The sequence below is a fragment of the Pseudopodoces humilis genome, chromosome 5, assembly GCF_049639895.1.
Source record: "Pseudopodoces humilis isolate 2021_Gansu_Grassland_sample_001 chromosome 5, ASM4963989v1, whole genome shotgun sequence".
NCBI classification, from domain to species: Eukaryota; Metazoa; Chordata; class Aves; order Passeriformes; family Paridae; genus Pseudopodoces; species Pseudopodoces humilis.
The window spans coordinates 72,996,363-73,015,656 of record NC_142204.1 but is presented as its reverse complement, the minus strand read 5'-3'; the positions used below and the strand labels follow the sequence as shown (position 1 = coordinate 73,015,656).

The 19,294-nt window shown below is 65.1% G+C and overlaps 2 protein-coding genes across 4 annotated transcripts; both read left to right on the top strand.

Annotated features, from left to right (window-relative positions):
- Positions 1-716: 716 nt before the first annotated feature.
- Positions 717-10,004, top strand: GCC1 (GRIP and coiled-coil domain containing 1). 3 transcript variants are annotated; one of them, XR_015772493.1, is made up of 4 exons: positions 727-766; positions 3,098-4,037; positions 4,757-6,279; positions 9,841-10,004. XR_015772493.1 is itself a non-coding variant. In XM_005533868.3 (3 exons), exons 2-3 carry the CDS (start codon positions 3,165-3,167, stop codon positions 6,062-6,064), a joined length of 2,181 nt encoding a protein of 726 aa, XP_005533925.2. In that variant the 5' UTR covers positions 717-766; position 3,164; the 3' UTR covers positions 6,065-6,606. The 3 variants fall into 3 exon arrangements, 2 of the variants coding, with proteins under 2 accessions (XP_005533925.2, XP_014117830.2); XM_005533868.3 differs by lacking the exon at positions 9,841-10,004 and having other exon boundaries at positions 717-766; positions 3,164-4,037; positions 4,757-6,606; XM_014262355.2 differs by lacking the exon at positions 9,841-10,004 and having other exon boundaries at positions 4,757-6,606.
- Positions 10,005-11,103: 1,099 nt separating this feature from the next.
- Positions 11,104-18,762, top strand: LOC148184388 (uncharacterized). The gene is made up of 11 exons (XM_088055714.1): positions 11,104-11,636; positions 11,722-11,875; positions 12,592-12,921; positions 14,668-14,766; positions 15,173-15,228; positions 15,313-15,432; positions 15,524-15,566; positions 16,406-16,486; positions 16,554-16,701; positions 17,385-17,455; positions 18,607-18,762. The coding sequence occupies exons 1-11, from the start codon at positions 11,104-11,106 to the stop codon at positions 18,760-18,762; spliced, it is 1,791 nt and encodes a 596-aa protein (XP_087911840.1).
- Positions 18,763-19,294: the final 532 nt, after the last annotated feature.

The window sequence follows — 19,294 nt, the reverse complement described above, 5'->3', positions numbered from 1 at the left end:
GGGGACACGGGGGGGGACACGGGGGGACACGGGGGGGGTATGGGGGGTACATGGGGGGGACACGGGGAGACACGGGGAGACACGGGGGACACGGGGGGACACGGGGGGACACGGGGGGGACACGGGGGGACACGGGGGGGACACGGGGGGGACACGGGGGGGACACGGGGGGGACACGGGGGGACACGGGGGGGACACGGGGGGACACGGGGGACACGGGGGGGACACGGGGGACACGGGGGGGACACTGGGGACACGGGGGGACACTGGGGACACGGGGGGGACACTGGGGACACGGGGGGGACACGGGGGGGACACGGGGGGGACACGGGGGGGACACGGGGGGACACTGGGGGGACAAGGGGGGGACACGGGGGGGACACTGGGGGGACACGGAGGGGGTATGGGGGGTACAAGGGGGGGACACGGGGGACACTCGGCACTCCCGGGGGGGGACACGGGACCACCGGGCTGTCCCCGCCGTGCTGACCGGGCCAAAAGCCCCGCCCCTCCAATTGGCCACGCCCATAACTATGGCCACGCCCCCTCACTCAGACCACGCATTCAGCGCAGAGACCACGCCCACTCCGAGCGCTGAGGCCACGCCCCTCACGGGCAAAACCACGCCCACATCGCTGAGCAGCCCTTTAGCCACGCCCACACATCGCCTTATATGGTGCGTGGCCCCGCCCCCGTGACAGAGCCATTGCCCCGCCCCTACCGGCAGCTTCCGGCGGAAGTGGCCGCGCGGCGGAACCGGCCGGAGGTGAGGGGGACCGGGGGGGACCGGGGGGGACCGGGGGGGACCGGGGGGGACCGGGGGAGCGGAGGGATCGGGGGGGGAGTCAGGGTGGTCCTGAGGGGGTGTCGATGGGGCTCAGGGTGGTCCTGAGGGGGTGTCGATGGGGCTCCTGAGGGGGCCAGGGGGGGGTCAGGGTGGTCCTGAGGGGGTGTCAGATGGGTCCTGAGGGTCAGAGGGGTCCTGAGGGGGTCAGGGGTGTCCTGAGGGGGTCAGGGTGGGGGTCAGGGTGGTCCTGAGGGGGTCAGGGTGGTCCTGAGGGGGTCAGGGGGTCCTGAGGGGGCCAGGGTGGTCCTGAGGGGGGACAGAGGGGTCCTGGGGGGGTCAGGGTGGGGGCCAAGGGGGTCCTGAGGGGGTCAGGGGTGTCCTGAGGGGGTCAGGGTGGGGGTCAGGGGGTCCTGAGGGGGTCAGATGGGTCCTGGGGGGGTCAGGGTGGTGGGGGTCAGGGGGGTCCTGAGGGGGTCAGAGGGGTCCTGGGGGGGTCAGGGTGGGGGTCCGAGGGGGTCCTGAGGGGGTCAGGGTGGTCCTGGGGGGGTCAGGGTGGGGGCCAGGGGGGTCCTGAGGGGGGGACAGAGGGGGGGCCAGGGGGTCTGGGAGGTGTCTGGGGGGGTTGGAGTGGAGTGGAGTTTTGGGGTCAGGGTGGGAGTTTTGGGGTCAGGGTGGGAGTTTTGGGGTCAGGGTGGGAGTTTTGGGGTCAGGGTGGGAGTTTTGGGGTCAGGATGGGAGTTTTTTGGGGGCCAGGGTGGAAGATATGGGGTCAGGATGGGAGTTTTGGGGTCAGGGTGGGAGTTTGGGGGGTCAGGATGGGAGTTTTGGGGTCAGGATGGGAGTTTTGGGGTCAGGGTGGGAGTTTTGGGGTCAGGATGGGAGTTTTGGGGTCAGGGTGGGAGTTTTGGGGTCAGGGTGGGAATTTTGGGGGTCAGGGTGGGAGTTTGGGGGGTCAGGGTGGGAGTTTGGGGGGTCAGGATGGGAGTTTTGGGGTCAGGGTGGGAGTTTTGGGGTCAGGGTGGGAGTTTTGGGGTCAGGGTGGGAGTTTTGGGGTCAGGGTGGGAGTTTTGGGGGTCAGGGTGGGAGTTTGGGGGTCAGGGTGGGAGTTTTGGGGGGTCAGGGTGGGAGTTTTGGGGGTCAGGGTGGGAGTTTGGGGGTCAGGGTGGGAGTTTGGGGGTCAGGGTGGGAGTTTGGGGATCAGGATGGGAATTTTGGGGTCAGGGTGGGAGTTTTGGGATCAGGGTGGGAGTTTTGGGGTCAGGGTGGGAGTTTTGGGATCAGGATGGGAATTTTGGGGTCAGGATGGGAGTTTTGGGGTCAGGGTGGGAGTTTTGGGGTCAGGGTGGGAGTTTTGGGGGATCAGGGTGGGAGTTTTGGGGTCAGGGTGGGAGTTTTGGGGTCAGGGTGGGAATTTTGGGGTCAGGATGGGAATTGTGGGGTCAGGGTGGGTGTTTTGGGGGCAGGGTGGGAATTTTGGGGGTCAGGGTGGGAGTCAGGATGGGGGTTCAGGAGGGTGGGACCGGGTTTGTGATTTTTGGGATGTTTGATTTTTGTGATTTTTGTTATTTTTTGTGATATTTATGATATTTGTTTGTGATGTTTCTGATGTTTCTGATGTTTGATTTTTGTTATTTTTGTTGATTTTCCTGATGTTTATGATGTTGGTTTGTGATGTTTGTGATGTTTATGATATTTGTTTGTGATGTTTATGATATTTGTTTATGGTGTTTATGATATTTGTTTGTGATTTTTGTTATTTTTTGTGATGTTTATGTTTGTTTGTGATGTTTATGATGTTTGTGATGTTTATGATATTTGTTTGTGATGTTTATGCTGTTTATGATATTTGTTTGTGATTTTTGTTATTTTTTGTGATGTTTATGATATTTGTTTGTGATGTTTATGATGTTTATGGTGTTTATGATATTTGTTTGTGATTTTTGTTATTTTTTGTGATGTTTATGATATTTGTTTGTGATTTTTGTTATTTTTTGTGATGTTTATGATATTTGTTTGTGATTTTTGTTATTTTTTGTGATGTTTATGATATTTGTTTGTGATGTTTATGATGTTTGTTTGTGATGTTTATGATGTTTGTGATGTTTATGATATTTGTTTGTGATGTTTATGGTGTTTATGATATTTGTTTGTGATTTTTGTTATTTTTTGTGATGTTTATGATATTTGTTTGTGATGTTTATGCTGTTTATGATATTTGTTTGTGATTTTTATTATTTTTTGTGACATTTATGATATTTGTTTGTGATGTTTATGCTGTCTGCTGCCCATTTGCCGTCCCGGTGTGCCCAGGCCGATTCCCCGTGCCCATCCCCAAGGTTCCTCTCCTCCTCCTCCCTCTCCCCCGGTTCCCCCCAGCATGGAGAAGTTCGGGATGAACTTCGGGGGCGGCCCCAGCAGGAAGGAGCTGCTGGAGACCATCGAGACGCAGAAACAGCAGCTCCAGCGCTTCCAGGCGCGCCTCAAGGACGTCGTCCTCGCCTACAAGAGCCTCCTGAAGGAGAAGGAAGCGCTGGAAGCCAGCCTGAAGGCTCTGTCCGCGTCCCCCGAGGAGAACCCGGCGGTGTCACCGCCCGCAGGGTCGTGGGGTGAGGACGCGGCGGGGCCGGACACCGAGGAGGAGAAACCCGCGGCCGCCCCGTCCCGGGGAGCGGAGGACGCGAGCGGCTCCGAGAGCGGGGAACCGTGTCCCGGCGAGCCGGAGCGGCGCCCGCGGCAGCTGCAGGCCCAGCTGGCCACGCTGACGGCCGCGCTGGCCACGCTGACGAGGGAGAAGTCGCGCTCCGAGGCGTCGTACCGGGCGGAGCGGCTGCAGATGAGGCGGGAGCTGCGGGAGGCGGCCGGCAGGGACGCGGAGCTGCAGGAGCAGCTGGCCCAGACCCGCGGGCGGCTGGCCGAGCAGCAGCGCGAGCGCGAGCGCGAGCAGGGCGACCACGGGCTGATGCTGCGCGAGCTGCAGGAGCTGCTGCGCTCGGAGCGCGAGGCGCGGCGCGCCGCGGAGCTGCAGCTGCAGCAAGCCCGGGAGGCGCTGGCCGGCGGCTCCGGGGCCACCGAGCGAGCCCAGGGCCACCACGAGCGGCAGCTGAGCCGGGAGCTGGAGGAGCTCCGGCAGGAGCTGCAGGGCCTGCGGGAGGAGAACGGCAAAGCCGACCCACGCATCCAGGAGCTGCAGGAGGAGATGGCCGCCCTCAAGAACCACTTCCAGCTGCAGCTGGTGCAGGAGATGAAGAAGGTGATTCCTGGCTGGGAGTGAGGGCGGTGTCCAGGGACTGGGGTGGGGTTTGGGGCTGGAGGAGCCAAATTCCCTCTCCCGCTCTCTGTTGGAGTCCAAAGCGTCCTGGCTCGGATTGATGGGGTGACAGTCCTGGGGAACAGCTGTAGGTGGGATGTACCCAAGGAGTGAGGCTGGAGTGGGACAAATTCCCCTTCCCAGTGCCTCAGATTCCAGGAGGTTTGAAATAAATGGCCCAGAGCAGCTGTGGCTGCCCCTGGATCCCTGGCAGTGGCCAAGGCCAGGCTGGAGCCTGGGGCTGGGAGCAGCCTGGGCCAGTGGGAGGTGTCCCTGCCATGGCAGGGGGGCACTGGGGGGGCTCGGGGGTCCCTTCTATCCCAAACCATTCCATGATTTTAAACACACAAATCCCCAAAAAGCCAGGGCAGGGAGGTGTCTCAGGCAGGATTCCCGGGGTGGGGAGGGCCCCTTGTCTGGAGCAGAGCAGGGCCCAGGTGTGACCCCAGGTGTGACCCCAGCTGTGATCCCAGCTGTGACACAGCTGTTACCCTGGGTATAACCCCAGGTATAACCCCAGCTGTGTCCCAGGTGTGACCCCAGCTGTGACCCAGATGTAACCCCGGGTGTGACCCCAGCTGTCCCCCAGCTGTCCCTCAGCTGTCCCCCAGCTGTCCCCCAGCTGTCCCCCGCGCTGCCCTCACCCCGCCGTGTCCCTGCAGACAGCGCAGGCCGAGGAGCAGCTGCGGCAGCGCTCGCAGCGGGAGGAGCAGCGCGTGGCCGAGCTGGAGGCGCAGGTGGCGCAGGTGTCCGAGCTGCTGGGCACCTACGAGAGGGCCAAGCAGAGGGACCAGGGCACCATCCAGAGGCTCAAGGACCGCCTGGTGCAGCTGGACCTGGAGAACAAAACCTTGGCCATCGCCGCCTCCAGCCGCTCCCTGGGCGAGGTGGCCGTGGAGGAGACCACCCTGGACGTGTCCGTGCTCAAGGAGAAGATGGAGAAGCTGCGGATGCTCCTGCAGGCGGCGGCCGGGAAGGGCCCGGCGGGGCCGGAGCCGGAGGAGCCGGAGGAGCCGCAGGAGCCGCCGGAGCCACCGGAGCCACCGGAGCCGGCCCCGGGCAGCGGGGACGGGGACAAGGCCGCGGGCGGGCACTGCCAGCAGGAGCTGAGGCAGCTCAAGGAGGAGTTTGAGCGCTACAAGGTGAGGGCGCAGCAGGTGCTCAAGAGCAAGGCCAGCAAGGACGTGGGCCTGGCCAAGGAGCTGGAGGAGGCGCGGGAGCAGCTGGCGGAGCTCCGGGACAAGCACGTGCTGCTGCAGCTGGCCGCGGACGAGGCGCAGGAGCGGCACCGGCAGGAGCTGGAGGCCAAGAGGCAGGAGCTGGCGCAGCTGCAGCAGCTGCACCGGCAGGAGCTGGAGCGCTGCCAGCTGCAGTTCCGGGAGCGGGCGCTGCGCCTGGAGGAGGAGATGCACAAGCAGCGGGACCGGGCGCTGGCCGTGCTGGCCGAGAAGGACCGGGAGCTGGAGCAGCTCCGCGCCCTGGCGCTGCCCCACGGCCCCAAGAGCTCCCGCGACGGCGCCTCCGGGGACGTTCCCGGCCGGGATTCCTCGGAGATCCTCCCGCAGGAGCTGCAGCCCTGCTCGGGCTCCGAGCCCACCTTCTTCCTGTACGCGGAGCAGCTGGCGCGCAAGGAGGTGGAGATCGCGGCGCTGCGCAAGCACAAGCACCGGCTGGAGGTGCAGCTGCACCAGCTCCAGGGCAGGGCCCTGGCCGAGGAGGACAAGCACCGCCAGGAGGTGGAGGCGCTGCGGGCAGAGATCCAGAAGAATTGCCGGGATAAGAGCAGGGAAGGGGCCAACCTGGAGTACCTGAAGAACGTGGTGTACCGCTTCCTGACGCTGCCGGACGCGCGGGGCCGGCAGCAGACGCTCACCGCCATCCTGGCCATCCTGCACTTCAGCCCCGAGGAGAAGCTGAGCATCGCCAAGAGCTCGGCACACGGCTCCTGGTGGCTCCACGGCAAGAGATGAGGGCTGCAGTTGGTTGTGTTTTCCGTGAGAGCTCGTTCCCGAGGACTGCCCAAAACCTCTTCCCAGGAGCTCTCCGGGATTTGGGCTCCAGTCACTGTTTTTGCAGTGGGATTGTGCCAACTTTTCCAGCCCCAAAGCCTCTGCGGTGAGAATTCGCTCCGAGTTGGGACTCGATCTGAAAGCCGTGGAATTGAAGGTGCTGAGGTGTTCTAAAGGTGATTTAAAAACAATCCCTACCTGTCAGGCGTGGGATCGAGTGGAATTCACTTGGATCTTCAAGCTCCAGCCAGGCTGGTGACTCGGGAGATGAAAGGGAAGGTGGGAAGCACTTTAGGTGGAGCTAAAAAGGCACCAGGCCACGGAAGGCTCGGGAAGATGGGGCTCAGAGCAGGAAATCCTGGGCATTTCCCCCTCAGGTTCTTTTCCAGAGCCAGATTTGAGCAGTGGATGCAACTGCAGACTCAGCCAGGGGCTCCAGCTCTCTCTCCTTCCTTCCTTCCTTCCTTCCTTCCTTCCTTCCTTCCTTCCTTCCTTCCTTCCTTCCTTCCTTCCTTCCTTCCTTCCTTCCTTCCTTCCTTCCTTCCTTCCTTCCTTCCTTCCTTCCTTCCTTCCTTCCTTCCTTCCTTCCTTCCTTCCTTCCTTCCTTCCTTCCTTCCTTCCTTCCTTCCTTCCTTCCTCCTTCCTTCCTTCCTTCCTTCCTTCCTTCCCTCCTTCCCTCCTTCCTTCCTTCCTTCCTTCCTTCCTTCCTTCCTTCCTTCCTTCCTTCCTTCCTTCCTTCCTTCCTTCCTTCCTTCCTTCCTTCCTTCCTTCCTTCCTTCCTTCCTTCCTTCCTTCCTTCCTTCCTTCCTTCCTTCCTTCCTTCCTTCCTTCCTTCCTTCCTTCCTTCCTTCCTTCCTTCCTTCCTTCCTTCCTTCCTTCCTTCCTTCCTTCCTTCCTTCCTTCCTTCCTTCCTTCCTTCCTTCCTTCCTTCCTTCCTTCCTTCCTCCCTTCCTTCCTTCCTTCCTCCCTCCCTCCCTCCCTCCCTCCCTCCCTCCCTCCCTCCCTCCCTCCCTCCCTCCCTCCCTCCCTCCCTCCCTCCCTCCCTCCCTCCCTCCCTCCCTCCCTCCCTCCCTCCCTCCCTCCTCCCTCCCTCCCTCCCTCCCTCCCTCCCTCCCTCCCTCCCTCCCTCCCTCCCTCCCTCCCTCCCTCCCTCCCTCCCTCCCTCCCTCCCTCCCTCCCTCCCTCCCTCCCTCCCTCCCTCCCTCCCTCCCTCCCTCCCTCCCTCCCTCCCTCCCTCCCTCCCTCCCTCCCTCCCTCCCTCCCTCCCTCCCTCCCTCCCTCCCTCCCCTCCCTCCCTCCCTCCCTCCCTCCCTCCCTCCCTCCCTCCCTCCCTCCCTCCCTCCCTCCCTCCCTCCCTCCCTCCCTCCCTCCCTCCCTCCCTCCCTCCCTCCCTCCCTCCCTCCTTCCCTCCTTCTTCCCTTCCCTTCCCTTCCTTTCCTTCCCTTCCCTCCCTCCCTCCCAGGGATCCTCTCTGGGATTCCAGGAGTGACAGGATCTCCCTGTGGATGGGGCTCTGCCGAGGGGGAATCTGAGCTGCCTGACCCCGGCTGGGAGCTGGGAGCAGAGGAAAGGCTGAAATGAGTGCCCTGCTCCTGCTTCTGGAAGGTTCCAGGGGAGTTTGGCTGATCTGGGGGGGAAGGGGCTGCTCCTGCTGGGCTGGGACAGGACCCTGGGGACAGTGACAGCCTGGCCAGGGCTCAGGAACCTTGAGGTTCTTCCCTGATTTCTTGGGAATTGGTGAAAGGAGGAAGCCAGGACATCCTGAAATGGGTTGGGATGTTCTGCTGCATCCCTGGATTTGCCTCTTCCCAGCTCTGCTCCCCTGGATCCTCCAGAGCCGCCTCCTCTGCAGGGGCAGAGCCTCTCCGGGTGTTGTTCCCTGCCAACTGGAATTCCAATTGGAATTAAATCCTGGCTGCTAAAGCCGGGCCCAGACACGGGGATGGGTCTGGATTAACCCCCGGGGTGTCCTGGAGCCGAGCCAAGAGCAGGCTTGGGAGCAGCTCCTGGAGAGCCTCGGGAAGGATCCTGGGACAGGGAGCTGCACCTTCCCTCCTTGGCTGTTCCTGGTCCCGTCAGCAGCCAAATCCCCTGGATTCCAGCGGCCACCGCAGCCCTCGGTGCCAATTTCTCCTCCAAAAAAACCCTCAGGGAAAACGTGTCCCGGGCTCTGCCCTGCTGGGAGGGGGACACAGCTGAGCCCTTCCTGGGGCTGCAGCCAGGGATGTTCCCGCTGGGATCCAGCTGCTGCCCTGATGGGAGGAGCGGGGTGGGAGTGGGAGAGTTTGTCCCAGGAATGTTTGAAACTTTCCTCAAGGATGAAATTTCTGGCTCAGCCAGGGGAGAGCCCGGTCCCTGCTCCCAGTTTGGAATCAAGGGGAGCCTCTGGAATGGCAGGGATGGCTCCAGCTCTTTCCCTGGAGCCATTCCCACAGCTCCAGAGGGAGACGGAGCCTCCTCCCGCCGTGGCTGCTCAGGCTGAGGAGGGATCCCTGCTCTCCCTCTGCTCCCGCGGGATGCAGCGACCTGGAATGGATCCCAGGGGTGGTGGGACAACGTGGGGGCACAGCTGGGAGCAGGGAATCGGTGTGGGATCCAGCAGGGAGCAGGGAATCGGTGTGGGATCCAGCAGGGAGCAGGGAATTGGTGTGGGATCCAGCAGGGAATCGGTGTGGGATCCAACTGGGATCAGGGAATCGGTGTGGGATCAGGGAATCGGTGTGGGATCCAGCAGGGAGCAGGGAATCGGTGTGGGATCCAACTGGGATCAGGGAATTGGTGTGGGATCCAGCAGGGATCAGGGAATCGGTGTGGGATCCAGCAGGGATCAGGGAATCGGTGTGGGATCCAACTGGGATCAGGGAATCGGTGTGGGATCCAACTTGGAGCAGGGAATCGGTGTGGGATCAGGGAATCGGTGTGGGATCCAGCAGGGAGCAGGGAATCGGTGTGGGATCCAACTGGGATCAGGGAATCGGTGTGGGATCAGGGAATCGGTGTGGGATCCAACTGGGATCAGGGAATCGGTGTGGGATCAGGGAATCGGTGTGGGATCCAGCAGGGATCAGGGAATCGGTGTGGGATCCAACTGGGATCAGGGAATCGGTGTGGGATCCAACTGGGATCAGGGAATTGGTGTGGGATCCAACTGGGATCAGGGAATTGGTGTGGGATCCAACTGGGATCAGGGAATTGGTGTGGGATCCAACTGGGATCAGGGAATCGGTGTGGGATCCAGCAGGGATCAGGGAATCGGTGTGGGATCCAACTGGGAGCAGGGAATTGGTGTGGGATCCAGCAGGGATCAGGGAATTGGTGTGGGATCCAACTGGGATCAGGGAATTGGTGTGGGATCCAGCAGGGATCAGGGAATCGGTGTGGGATCCAACTGGGAGCAGGGAATCAGTGTGGGATCCAGCTGGAAAAGGAGGGATAAGGTGGGATCCAGCTGGAAAAGGAGGGATGAGGTGGGATCCAGCTGGGAGAGGAGGGATGAGGTGGGATCCAGCTGGGAGAGGAGGGATGAGGTGGGATCCAGCTGGAAAAGGAGGGATAAGGTGGGATCCAGCTGGGAGAGGAGGGATGAGGTGGGATCCAGCTGGAAAAGGAGGGATAAGGTGGGATCCAGCTTGGAGAGGAGGGATGAGGTGGGATCCAGCTGGAAAAGGAGGGATAAGGTGGGATCCAGCTGAGGCAGGACATGGATCCATCCCGCTGCCTCCGTCTGTTCCTGGCAGAGGAAGATGAAGCTGCTGCAGGGGAGCATCTCCAGGAGTGCCCAGCTCCGTGTCACCGTCACCTCCAGCCCCTCTCCCTCCTTCCCTCAGAGCCTCCCCCACATCCCTCCCTCTTCCCTCTGCCTTCAGCCAAATATCCCTGGAATAAACACAAAATTCCTGTTTGAGGGGGCTCTGGTGGCTCCTGGGGACGGGATTGCTTGGGGGTTTTTGCTGGATATTGAAACATCCTTGGGTTTAAAATTAGCACCCAATTGCTGAGTCCCGTGATTTCCTGAAGTTTCTGGGAGTGTGAGAACGGGAACGGTTCATTCCTGCACCTGCAGTCGTGGTGTGGCAGCCGAGTGAATGCAGAGGAGCTTTCCCTTCTCCAGGGGAACATTCCCAGCTCTCCCAGGCTGGATCCCTGGGAACTGAGGGGCTCCAGGCCTGGAGCAGCTCCAGGAGCTCCCGGCTGCTCTCCCGGCGCTGTTCCCTCATTCCCGGTGTGCCCAGGGGCATCCGAGCGCTCCTTTGGGCTCTCCCGCGCCGGGGGCTGATCCCTCCCCGCCCGCGGGGCTGGCGCCGGCTGCTCCTCTGGGAAACAAAACCTCCGGCAGTTGTGGGAAACAAAACTTCCAGGAGCTCTGGGAAGCTCCTGCCGCCCCGGCCGGGCAGGTTCCTCCGGCTGCGCCGCGGCCGCGTCCCAGAGCTGGGCGTGGAGCGAGCCCGGGCACGGCGGGAGCTGCTTCCATCGCTTCTGTCTGTCCCTTCCATCGCTTCTGTCTGTCCCTTCCATCGCTTCTGTCTGTCCCTTCCATCGCTTCTGTCTGTCCCTTCCATCGCTTCTGTCTGTCCCTTCCATCGCTTCTGTCTGTCCTTTCCATCGCTTCCATCCTTTCTGTCCCTTCCTTCCATCACTTCCATCGCTTCTGTCCGTCCCTTCCATCCCTTCCATCCGTTTCCATCCCTTCCATCCCTTCCACCCCTTCCATCCCTTTCCATCCCTTTCCATCCCTTCCATCCCTTCCATCCCTTTCCATCCCTTTCCACCCCTTCCACCCCTTCCATCCCTTTCCATCCCTTTCCATCCCTTCCATCCCTTTCCATCCCTTCCATCCCTTCCATCCCTTTCCATCCCTTCCATCCCTTTCCATCCCTTTCCATCCCTTCCATCCCTTCCATCCCTTCCATCCCTTCCATCCCTTCCGTCCCTTTCCATCCCTTCCATCCCGGGCTGCGGCCGGGGACAGCCGGGGTCGCTCCGGGCTCCGTCCGCCGCCCATGGCCAGCGCACAACAGGAGCGGCCCCCGGCCCTCTCGGATATCCAGGTAAAGGCGGAGCGGGAGAGGCTCCAGCTGAGCGCTGGATTCCAACAAATCCTGCCCGGGGCAGCTCCCCCCACGCGGGGTTTGGGGCAGCGCGCTGGGACCGGCCCAGGGTGGCCAGGGCCACCACAAGGGGAGGTGGCAGCCGAGCAGGGATTCCTCTGGCCCCGCTGTTCCCGGCTGAGTCCCGGGCCCGGGACGCGGCTTCTCGGCTCTCCCCAGCCCCAGGAAACGTGGGAGGAGATCCCAGCGGGAAAAGCCGGGAGGAAGAGACAGGGAAAGCCCAGCACTGCAGCCAGCGCCGAGGGGCTGCTGAGGAGCCGGCCCCGGCCCCTCCATTCCCCCAGCAGCGACGGGAACGCCTTGGCTGCGGTTCCCGGGAGGGAGTCCGGCCGTGCCCGGGGTGGGCTCGGGGCGGCCCCGCTCCCTCCGTGCCTCCCGCAGGTCCTGGCGCTGACGGGCGTCACCCTCCCGGCCGCGCTGCTCAGGTGCGTCCTGTCCCCGTCCCCCGGCCGGGGCTGGCACCTGCGGGTGGCTCTGCGGGACATTCATCACCCTCCGCGTCCCCTCCAGCCTCCTGGGCAGCGGAGCCGTCCTCGCGGTCACCTCCTGGCAGGGGCGCTGCTGTCACATCCCGGTGAGTGCCACCAGCCCCTGTCACATCCCGGTGAGTGCCACCAGCCCCTGTCACATCCTGGTGAGTGCCACCAGCCCCTGTCACATCCCGGTGAGTGCCACCAGCCCCTGTCACATCCTGGTGAGTGCCACCAACTCCTGGCACATCCCTGTGAGTGCCACCGGCTCCTGGCAGTGTCACCGCTGTCACATCCCTGTGAGTGCCACCGGCTCCTGGCAGTGTCACTGCTGTCACATCCTGGTGAGTGCCACCAGCCCCTGGCAGTGTCACCGCTGTCACATCCCAGTGAGTGCCACCGGCTCCTGGCAGTGTCACTGCTGTCACATCCCGGTGAGTGCCATCGGCTCCTGGCAGTGTCACTGCTGTCACATCCCGGTGAGTGCCACCAGCCCCTGGCAGTGTCACCGCTGTCACATCCCGGTGAGTGCCACCGGCTCCTGGCAGTGTCACCGCTGTCACATCCCGGTGAGTGCCACCAGCCCCTGTCACATCCTGGTGAGTGCCACCAGCCCCTGTCACATCCTGGTGAGTGCCACCAGCCCCTGGCAGTGTCACCGCTGTCACATCCCGGTGAGTGCCACCAGCCCCTGTCACATCCTGGTGAGTGCCACCAGCCCCTGTCACATCCTGGTGAGTGCCACCAGCCCCTGGCAGTGTCACCGCTGTCACATCCCGGTGAGTGCCATCGGCTCCTGGCAGTGTCACCGCTGTCACATCCCGGTGAGTGCCACCGGCTCCTGGCAATGCTGCCGTGTCCAGGTGAGTGTCCCCGGCTCCCAGGGACACAGGGCTGGGTCTGGCCCCAGCTAAGCTCGAATCAAAGCCGGGCCAACACCGGCTTTAAGGCCCCGGAGGGGAGCCGGAGGTTCGGGATGCCCAGCACCGGCACCCGGCCCGGGCCCCGGGAGCCGCCGGGCGCAGCCTGGGAAGGGCGGTGGCAGCTCCCGGGGGTCGGGGCTGATGCCAGCAGAGCTAACGCGGTGTCCCGTCCCCAGCTGCGGCCCCTGTTCCTCCTGGCCCTGGCAGATTTCCTGGGTGCCAGCGCGCTGCTGGGCACGGGAACCATCCCGCTGCTGCCGGCCCCGCTCTCCGTGCCCGCCTTCGCCGCCTGTCCCTACGGGCGGATGCTCACCACGGTACGGGGACACTGCCGGGGACAGCGGGGACCTGTCTGCGTGTCCTGCGGGTGTCCTGAGGTGTCCTGGAGGTGTCCTGGGGGTGTCCTGGGGTGTCCTGGAGTATCCCGGAGTGCCCTGGGGGTGTCCTGGAGGTGTTCTGGGGTGTCCTGGGGTGTCCTGAGGTGTCCTGGTGTGTCCTGGGGTGTCCTGGTGTGTCCTGGGGTGTCCTGGGATGTCCTGGAGTATCCCGGAGTGCCCTGGGGGTGTCCTGGGGGTGTCCTGGGGTGTTCTGGGGTGTCCTGGGGTGTCCTGAGGTGTCCTGGAGGTGTCCTGGGGTGTCCTGAGGTGTCCTGGAGGTGTTCTGGGGTGTCCTGGAGTGTCCTGCAGTGTCCTGGGGGTGTCCTGGGGTGTCCTGGGGGTGTCCTGAGGTGTTCTGGGGTGTTCTGGGGTGTCCTGGAGTGTCCTGGGGTATCCTTGGGTGTCCTGGGGGTGTCCTGGTGTGTTCTGGTGTGTTCTGGTGTGTCCTGGAGTGTCCTGGAGTATCCCAGAGTGCCCTGGGGGTGTCCTGGGGTGTCCTGGGGGTGTCCTGGGGTGTCCTGGGGTGTCCTGGTGTGTCCTGGGGTGTCCTGAGGTGTCCTGGGGTGTCCTGAGGTGTTCTGGAGTGTCCTGGAGTGTCCTGGAGTGTCCTGGGGTGTCCTGGGGTGTCCTGAGGTGTCCTGGGGTGTCCTGGTGTGTCCTGGGGTGTCCTGAGGTGTCCTGGAGGTGTCCTGGGGTGTCCTGAGGTGTCCTGGAGGTGTTCTGGGGTGTCCTGGGGTGTCCTGGAGGTGTTCTGGGGTGTCCTGGGGTGTTCTGGGGTGTCCTGAGGTGTCCTGGGGTGTCCTGGGGTGTCCTGAGGTGTCCTGGGGTGTTCTGGGGTGTCCTGGAGGTGTCCTGGGGTATCCTGGGGTGTCCTGGGGGTGTCCTGAGGTGTTCTGGAGTGTCCTGGAGTGTCCTGGGGTGTCCTGGGGTGTCCTGAGGTGTCCTGAGGTGTCCTGGAGTGTCCTGGTGTGTCCTGGGGGTGTCCTGGGGTGTCCTGGGGTGTTCTGGGGTGTCCTGGGGGTGTCCTGGAGTGTCCTGGGGTATCCCGGAGTGCCCTGGGGGTGTCCTGGGGTGTCCTGGAGGTGTCCTGGGGTGTCCTGGGGTGTCCTGAGGTGTCCTGGGGGTGTCCTGGAGTGTCCTGCAGTGTCCTGGGGGTGTCCTGGGGTGTCCTGGGGGTGTCCTGGGGTGTCCTGGAGTGTCCTGAGGTGTTCTGGGGTGTCCTGGGGTGTCCTGAGGTGTCCTGGAGGTGTCCTGGGGTGTCCTGAGGTGTCCTGGAGGTGTTCTGGGGTGTCCTGGAGTGTCCTGGTGTGTCCTGGGGTGTCCTGGAGTGTCCTGGGATGTCCTGGAGTATCCCGGAGTGCCCTGGGGGTGTCCTGGGGTGTCCTGAGGTGTCCTGGGGTGTTCTGGGGTGTCCTGGAGTGTCCTGGAGTATCCCGGAGTGTCCTGGGGTGTCCTGAGGTGTCCTGGGGTGCCCTGGGGTGCCCTGGGGACGCTCCTCGGGGTGGGGACAGGTCTGCCGGGGGCCGGCGGGTGTCGGGCTGCGGAGCACGGGGAGGGAACGGAGGGGGAACGGGGGGAGTCGGGGGGCAGACTGCGGGGCTGGGGGGCAGAGGGATGCCGGGCGGTGCCCTGGCGGCGCTGGGTCCAGCAGGATCCCCTGTTCCTTTCCCTCTCTCCCTCTCCCAGACCTCCTACTCGGTCTCGCTCCTCATGCTCGTTGTTTACGCGTACGAATCGCACCGCGCCGTCCTCGGGGGGCGAGCCCGGCCCCCGGCAGCGCTGCAGGTCCGTGCCTCGCCCGGTAACACCCGGGAACCGCCAGGGAGCCACGGGCAGGTCCAGGACAGCCCCTTCTCCCGGGAATTCGGGGCTCCCCTCGCCCGGTAACACCCGGGAACCGCCAGGGAGCAGCGGCAGATCCAGGGCAGCCCCTTCTCCCGGGAATTCGGGGCCCCCCTCGGCCTCGGCCGCCGCTCCAGCCGCTTCTCCCGGGAATTCGGGGCTCCCCTCGCCCGGTAACACCCGGGAACCGCCAGGGAGCAGCGGGGCCGATCCAGGGCAGCCCCTTCTCCCGGGAATTCGGGGTTCCCCTCGGCCTCGGCCGCCGCTCCAGCCGCTTCTCCCGGGAATTCGAGGCTCCCCTCGGCCTCGGCCGCCGCTCCAGCCGCGGCTCAGGGCGCTTCTCCCGCAGGAGCGGAGCCGCTGCCTGGAGAGCGCCCGGCAGGGAATTCCCTCCGTCCTGGCCTGGTAGGAGCCCCCGCGGGATCGGCCCGGCCGTGGTCCCCGAGCTCCCCCCGGGGGTCCCGGGACTCACATCCCTCCCCTCCCGAGGCTGCTGCCGGCGCTGACCCTCCTGGCCCAGCTGCTCGCCCGAGGCTCCGCCGCCACCGACATCGCGCCCGTGGTGCCCCGGCCCGGCTCCAACGCCACCTTCAGCCTTTACTGCTCCAGGTACGGCCCCTCCGGCCCCGCCCGGGCATCGCCGCAGCCCCCGGGACACGGGGGGGGCTCTGGGACCACCAGAACCGCTCTGTGCTTGCAGCTGCCTCCTCCTGATCCACCCCAACCGAGACATCTGCTCCCAGGTGGGCGCTGTTCGCCCTGCGGGGCCGGGGGGCTCCGGGGGACTCTGGGGGGCTCCGGGGGACTCCGGGGGGTTCTGGGGGGCTCCGGGGGGTTCTGGGGGGTTCCGGGGGACTCCGGGGGGTTCTGGGGGGCTCCGGGGGGTTCTGGGGGGTTCCGGGGGGCTCAGAGGGCTCCGGGGGGCTCAGAGAGCTCCGGGGGGCTCCGGGGGCTCCGGGGGGCTCCGGGGGGTTCCGGGGGACTCTGGGGGGTTCAGGGGGGCTCCGAGGGGCTCCGGGGGGCTCAGAAAGCTCCGGGGGGCTCAGGGGGCTCCGGTGGGCTCCGAGGGGCTCCGGTGGGCTCAGAGGGGCTCCGGTGGGCTCAGAGAGCTCCGGGGGGCTCCGGGGGACTCTGGGGGACTCCGAGGGGGCTCCGGGGGGCTCCGGGGGGCTTCGAGGGGCTCTGGGGGGCTCTGGGAGACTCCGGGAGGCTCCGGGGGGGTTCAGGGTGCTCCGGGGGGCTCAGAGAGCTCCGGGGGACTCCGGGGGACTCTAGGGGACTCTGGGGGACTCCGGGGGGCTCCGGGGGGCTCCGAGGGCTCCGGGGGGCTCAGAGGGCTCCGGGGGGCTCCGGGGGGCTCTGGGGGACTCCGGGGGGCTCTGGGGGACTCCGGGGGGACTCCGGGGGGCTCCGGGGGGCTCCGAGGGCTCCGGGGGGCTCAGAGAGCTCCGGGGGGCTCAGAGGGCTCCGGGGGGCTCCGGGGGGCTTCGAGGGGCTCCGGGGGGCTCCGGGAGGCTCCGGGGGACTCCGAGGGCTCCGGGGGTCGCTGCCCCGGCCCCGCTCATCTCCCGTTGCCTCCCAGTCCGGCGGGAGGAAGAACGCGGGGCTGGAGGAGAAAATCATCTTCCTGCTGTACCTGCTGCTGGTGTTCGGCTGCTGCTCGGTGAGAGCCCGGCCCTGGGGGAGGAACCGGGGGTCCCCAGCGCTCCGCTGACCCCCGGTGCCCGCAGCTCCTGTACCGGCGGGTGCGGCTGCGGTGCCGGGGGAACGCGGCGCTGCCGCTGCTCGGCCCGGACGGAACCGGAGGATTCGGGGGCAGGAGCGGCAGCAAAGCCTCGCTGAGCTTCCAGCTGGTGTTCCTGCTCTGCTGGACCCCAGGCAAGGCCGGGATGGGGTCACACTGCCCCTGAACCCCCAGGGTCACACCGGGGGTGTCCCCAGCCCTGCAGGGTCACACCGGGGGTGTCCCCCTGCCCCTGAACCCCCAGGGTCACACCGGGGGTGTCCCCCTGCCCCTGAACCCCCAGGGTCACACCGGGGGTGTCCCCAGCCCCCCAGGGTCACACCGGGGATGTCCCCAGCCCTGCAGGGTCACACCGGGGGTGTCCCCAGCCCCCCAGGGTCACACCGGGGATGTCCCCAGCTCCCTGAACCCCCAGGGTCACACCGGGGGTGTCCCCAGCCCTGCAGGGTCACACCGGGGGTGTCCCCAGCCCCCCAGGGTCACACCGGGGATGTCCCCAGCTCCCTGAACCCCCAGGGTCACACCGGGGGTGTCCCCAGCCCTGCAGGGTCACACCGGGGGTGTCCCCTGCCCCTGAACCCCCAGGGTCACACCGGGGGTGTCCCCAGCCCCCCCAGCCCTGCAGGGTCACACCGGGGGTGTCCCCCTGCCCCTGAACCCCGCAGGGTCACACCGGGGGTGTCCCCAGCCCCGCAGGGTCACACCGGGGGTGTCCCCAGCCCTGCAGGGTCACACCGGGGGTGTCCCCAGCTCCCTGAACCCCCAGGGTCACACCGGGGGTGTCCCACCAAGAAATGTCCTTGTGTCCCACCCACAGCCTTCCTCCTCACCATCCTCTCCTTCAGCAGCATCAGCCCTGCCTCGCTCTTTGTCCTCTACGTGTCCACAGTGAGTAAAAGCCCCTTTGCCAGGGCTGGACATTTGTCCCCACCCCACGGGGGAGCCCTTGGGGACACCCCGGGCAGGCTGAGGACACAGCCCTGGACACAGCCCGGCTCTTCCCACTGGTTTTGGGTTGGGATTTCAGCCCTTCCCGGGCGCTGGATGTGCTTTAATCGGCCACAGCCGGAGGGAAGGGCCCGGTGTGCGGTGCCAGCCCGGCCCCGTGTCCCTGAGCCTGTCCCCGTGTCCCTGAGCCTGTCCCCGTGTCCCTGAGCCTGTCCTGTGTCCCTGAGCCTGTCCCGAGTCCCTGAGCCTGTCCCGTGTCCCTGAGCCTGTCCCGTGTCCCTGAGCCTGTCCCGAGTCCCTGAGCCTCTGTCCCCGTGTCCCTAAGCCTGTCCCCGTGTCCCTAAGCCTGTCCCCGTGTCCCTGAGCCTGTCCCCGTGTCCCTGATCCTGTCCCCGTGTCCCTGCAGGGTCCTGTGTCCCTGAGCCTGTCCCCGTGTCCCTAAGCCTGTCCCCGTGTCCCTGAGCCTGTCCCCGTGTCCCTGAGCCTCTGTCCCCGTGTCCCTGAGCCTGTCCCCGTGTCCCTGCAGGGTCCTGTGTCCCTGAGCCTGTCCCCGTGTCCCTGAGCCTGTCCCGTGTCCCTGAGCCTGTCCCGAGTCCCTGAGCCTGTCCCCGTGTCCCTGCAGGGTCCCGTGTCCCTGAGCCTGTCCCGTGTCCCTGAGCCTGTCCCCGTGTCCCTGAGCCTGTCCCGTGTCCCTGCAGGGTCCTGTGTCCCTGAGCCTGTCCCGTGTCCCTGCAGGGTCCTGTGTCCCTGAGCCTGTCCCGTGTCCCTGCAGGGTCCTGTGTCCCTGAGCCTGTCCCGTGTCCCTGAGCCTGTCCCGTGTCCCTGAGCCTGTCCCCGTGTCCCTGAGCCTGTCCCCGTGTCCCTGAGCCTGTCCCCGTGTCCCTGAGCCTGTCCCCGTGTCCCTGAGCCTGTCCCGTGTCCCTGAGCCTCTGTCCCCGTGTCCCTGATCCTGTCCCCGTGTCCCTGAGCCTCTGTCCCCGTGTCCCTGAGCCTGTCCCCATGTCCCTAAGCCTGTCCCCGTGTCCCTAAGCCTGTCCCCATGTCCCTAAGCCTGTCCCCGTGTCCCTGAGCCTGTCCCCGTGTCCCCCCAGGCGCTGAGCGTGTCCCTGCAGGGTTTCCTGCACAGCCTGGCCTACGGCTGGATGAGGGAGAATTTCCGCAGGGATGTTCTGGCCCGGAGCCGCTCCCGGCACAGCCCCGAGGGGCTCAAGGCGTTCTACGACCTCTCCCTGGGGGCTGCTCCCTGAACTCCAACCATTCCCATTCCCATTCCCATTCCCTGGGGCTGTTCCCTGCGCTCCAACCTCATCCCATTCCCTGGGACTGCTCCCTGAGCTCATCCCATTCCCGGGGGATGCTCCTTGAACTCCGAGCTCATCCCATTCCCATCCCCATTCCCATCCCCATTCCCATTCCCATCCCCATTCCCACCCCCATTCCCATTCCCATCCCCATTCCCATTCCCATTCCCATTCCCTGGGGCTGTTCCCTGAACTCCAACCTCATCCCATTCCCTGGGGCTGCTCCCTGAACTCCAATCATTCCCATTCCCAGGGGCTGCTCCCTGAGCTCCCAGCTCATCCCATTCCCATTCCCAGGGGCTGCTCCCTGAACTCCAGCCATTCCCATTCCTGAGGGATGCTCCCTGAACTCCAACCTCATCCCATTCCCATTCCCATTCCCATTCCCAGGGGCTGCTCCCTGAACTCCAGCCATTCCCATTCCTGAGGGATGCTCCCTGCGCTCCAACCTCATCCCATTCCCTGGGACTGCTCCCTG

Bases quoted from the DNA above. Each gene is read 5' to 3' on its own strand.
- LOC148184388 (XM_088055714.1), top strand. From the start codon at position 11,104: ATGGCCAGCGCACAACAGGAGCGGCCCCCGGCCCTCTCGGATATCCAG. The intron at 11,637-11,721 runs GTGCGTCCTGTC...CGTCCCCTCCAG, and splicing joins CTCCCGGCCGCGCTGCTCAG to CCTCCTGGGCAGCGGAGCCG. The intron at 11,876-12,591 runs GTGAGTGCCACC...GTCTGGCCCCAG, and splicing joins CCAGCCCCTGTCACATCCCG to CTAAGCTCGAATCAAAGCCG.
- GCC1 (XM_005533868.3), top strand. From the start codon at position 3,165: ATGGAGAAGTTCGGGATGAACTTCGGGGGCGGCCCCAGCAGGAAGGAG. The intron at 4,038-4,756 runs GTGATTCCTGGC...GTGTCCCTGCAG, and splicing joins TGGTGCAGGAGATGAAGAAG to ACAGCGCAGGCCGAGGAGCA.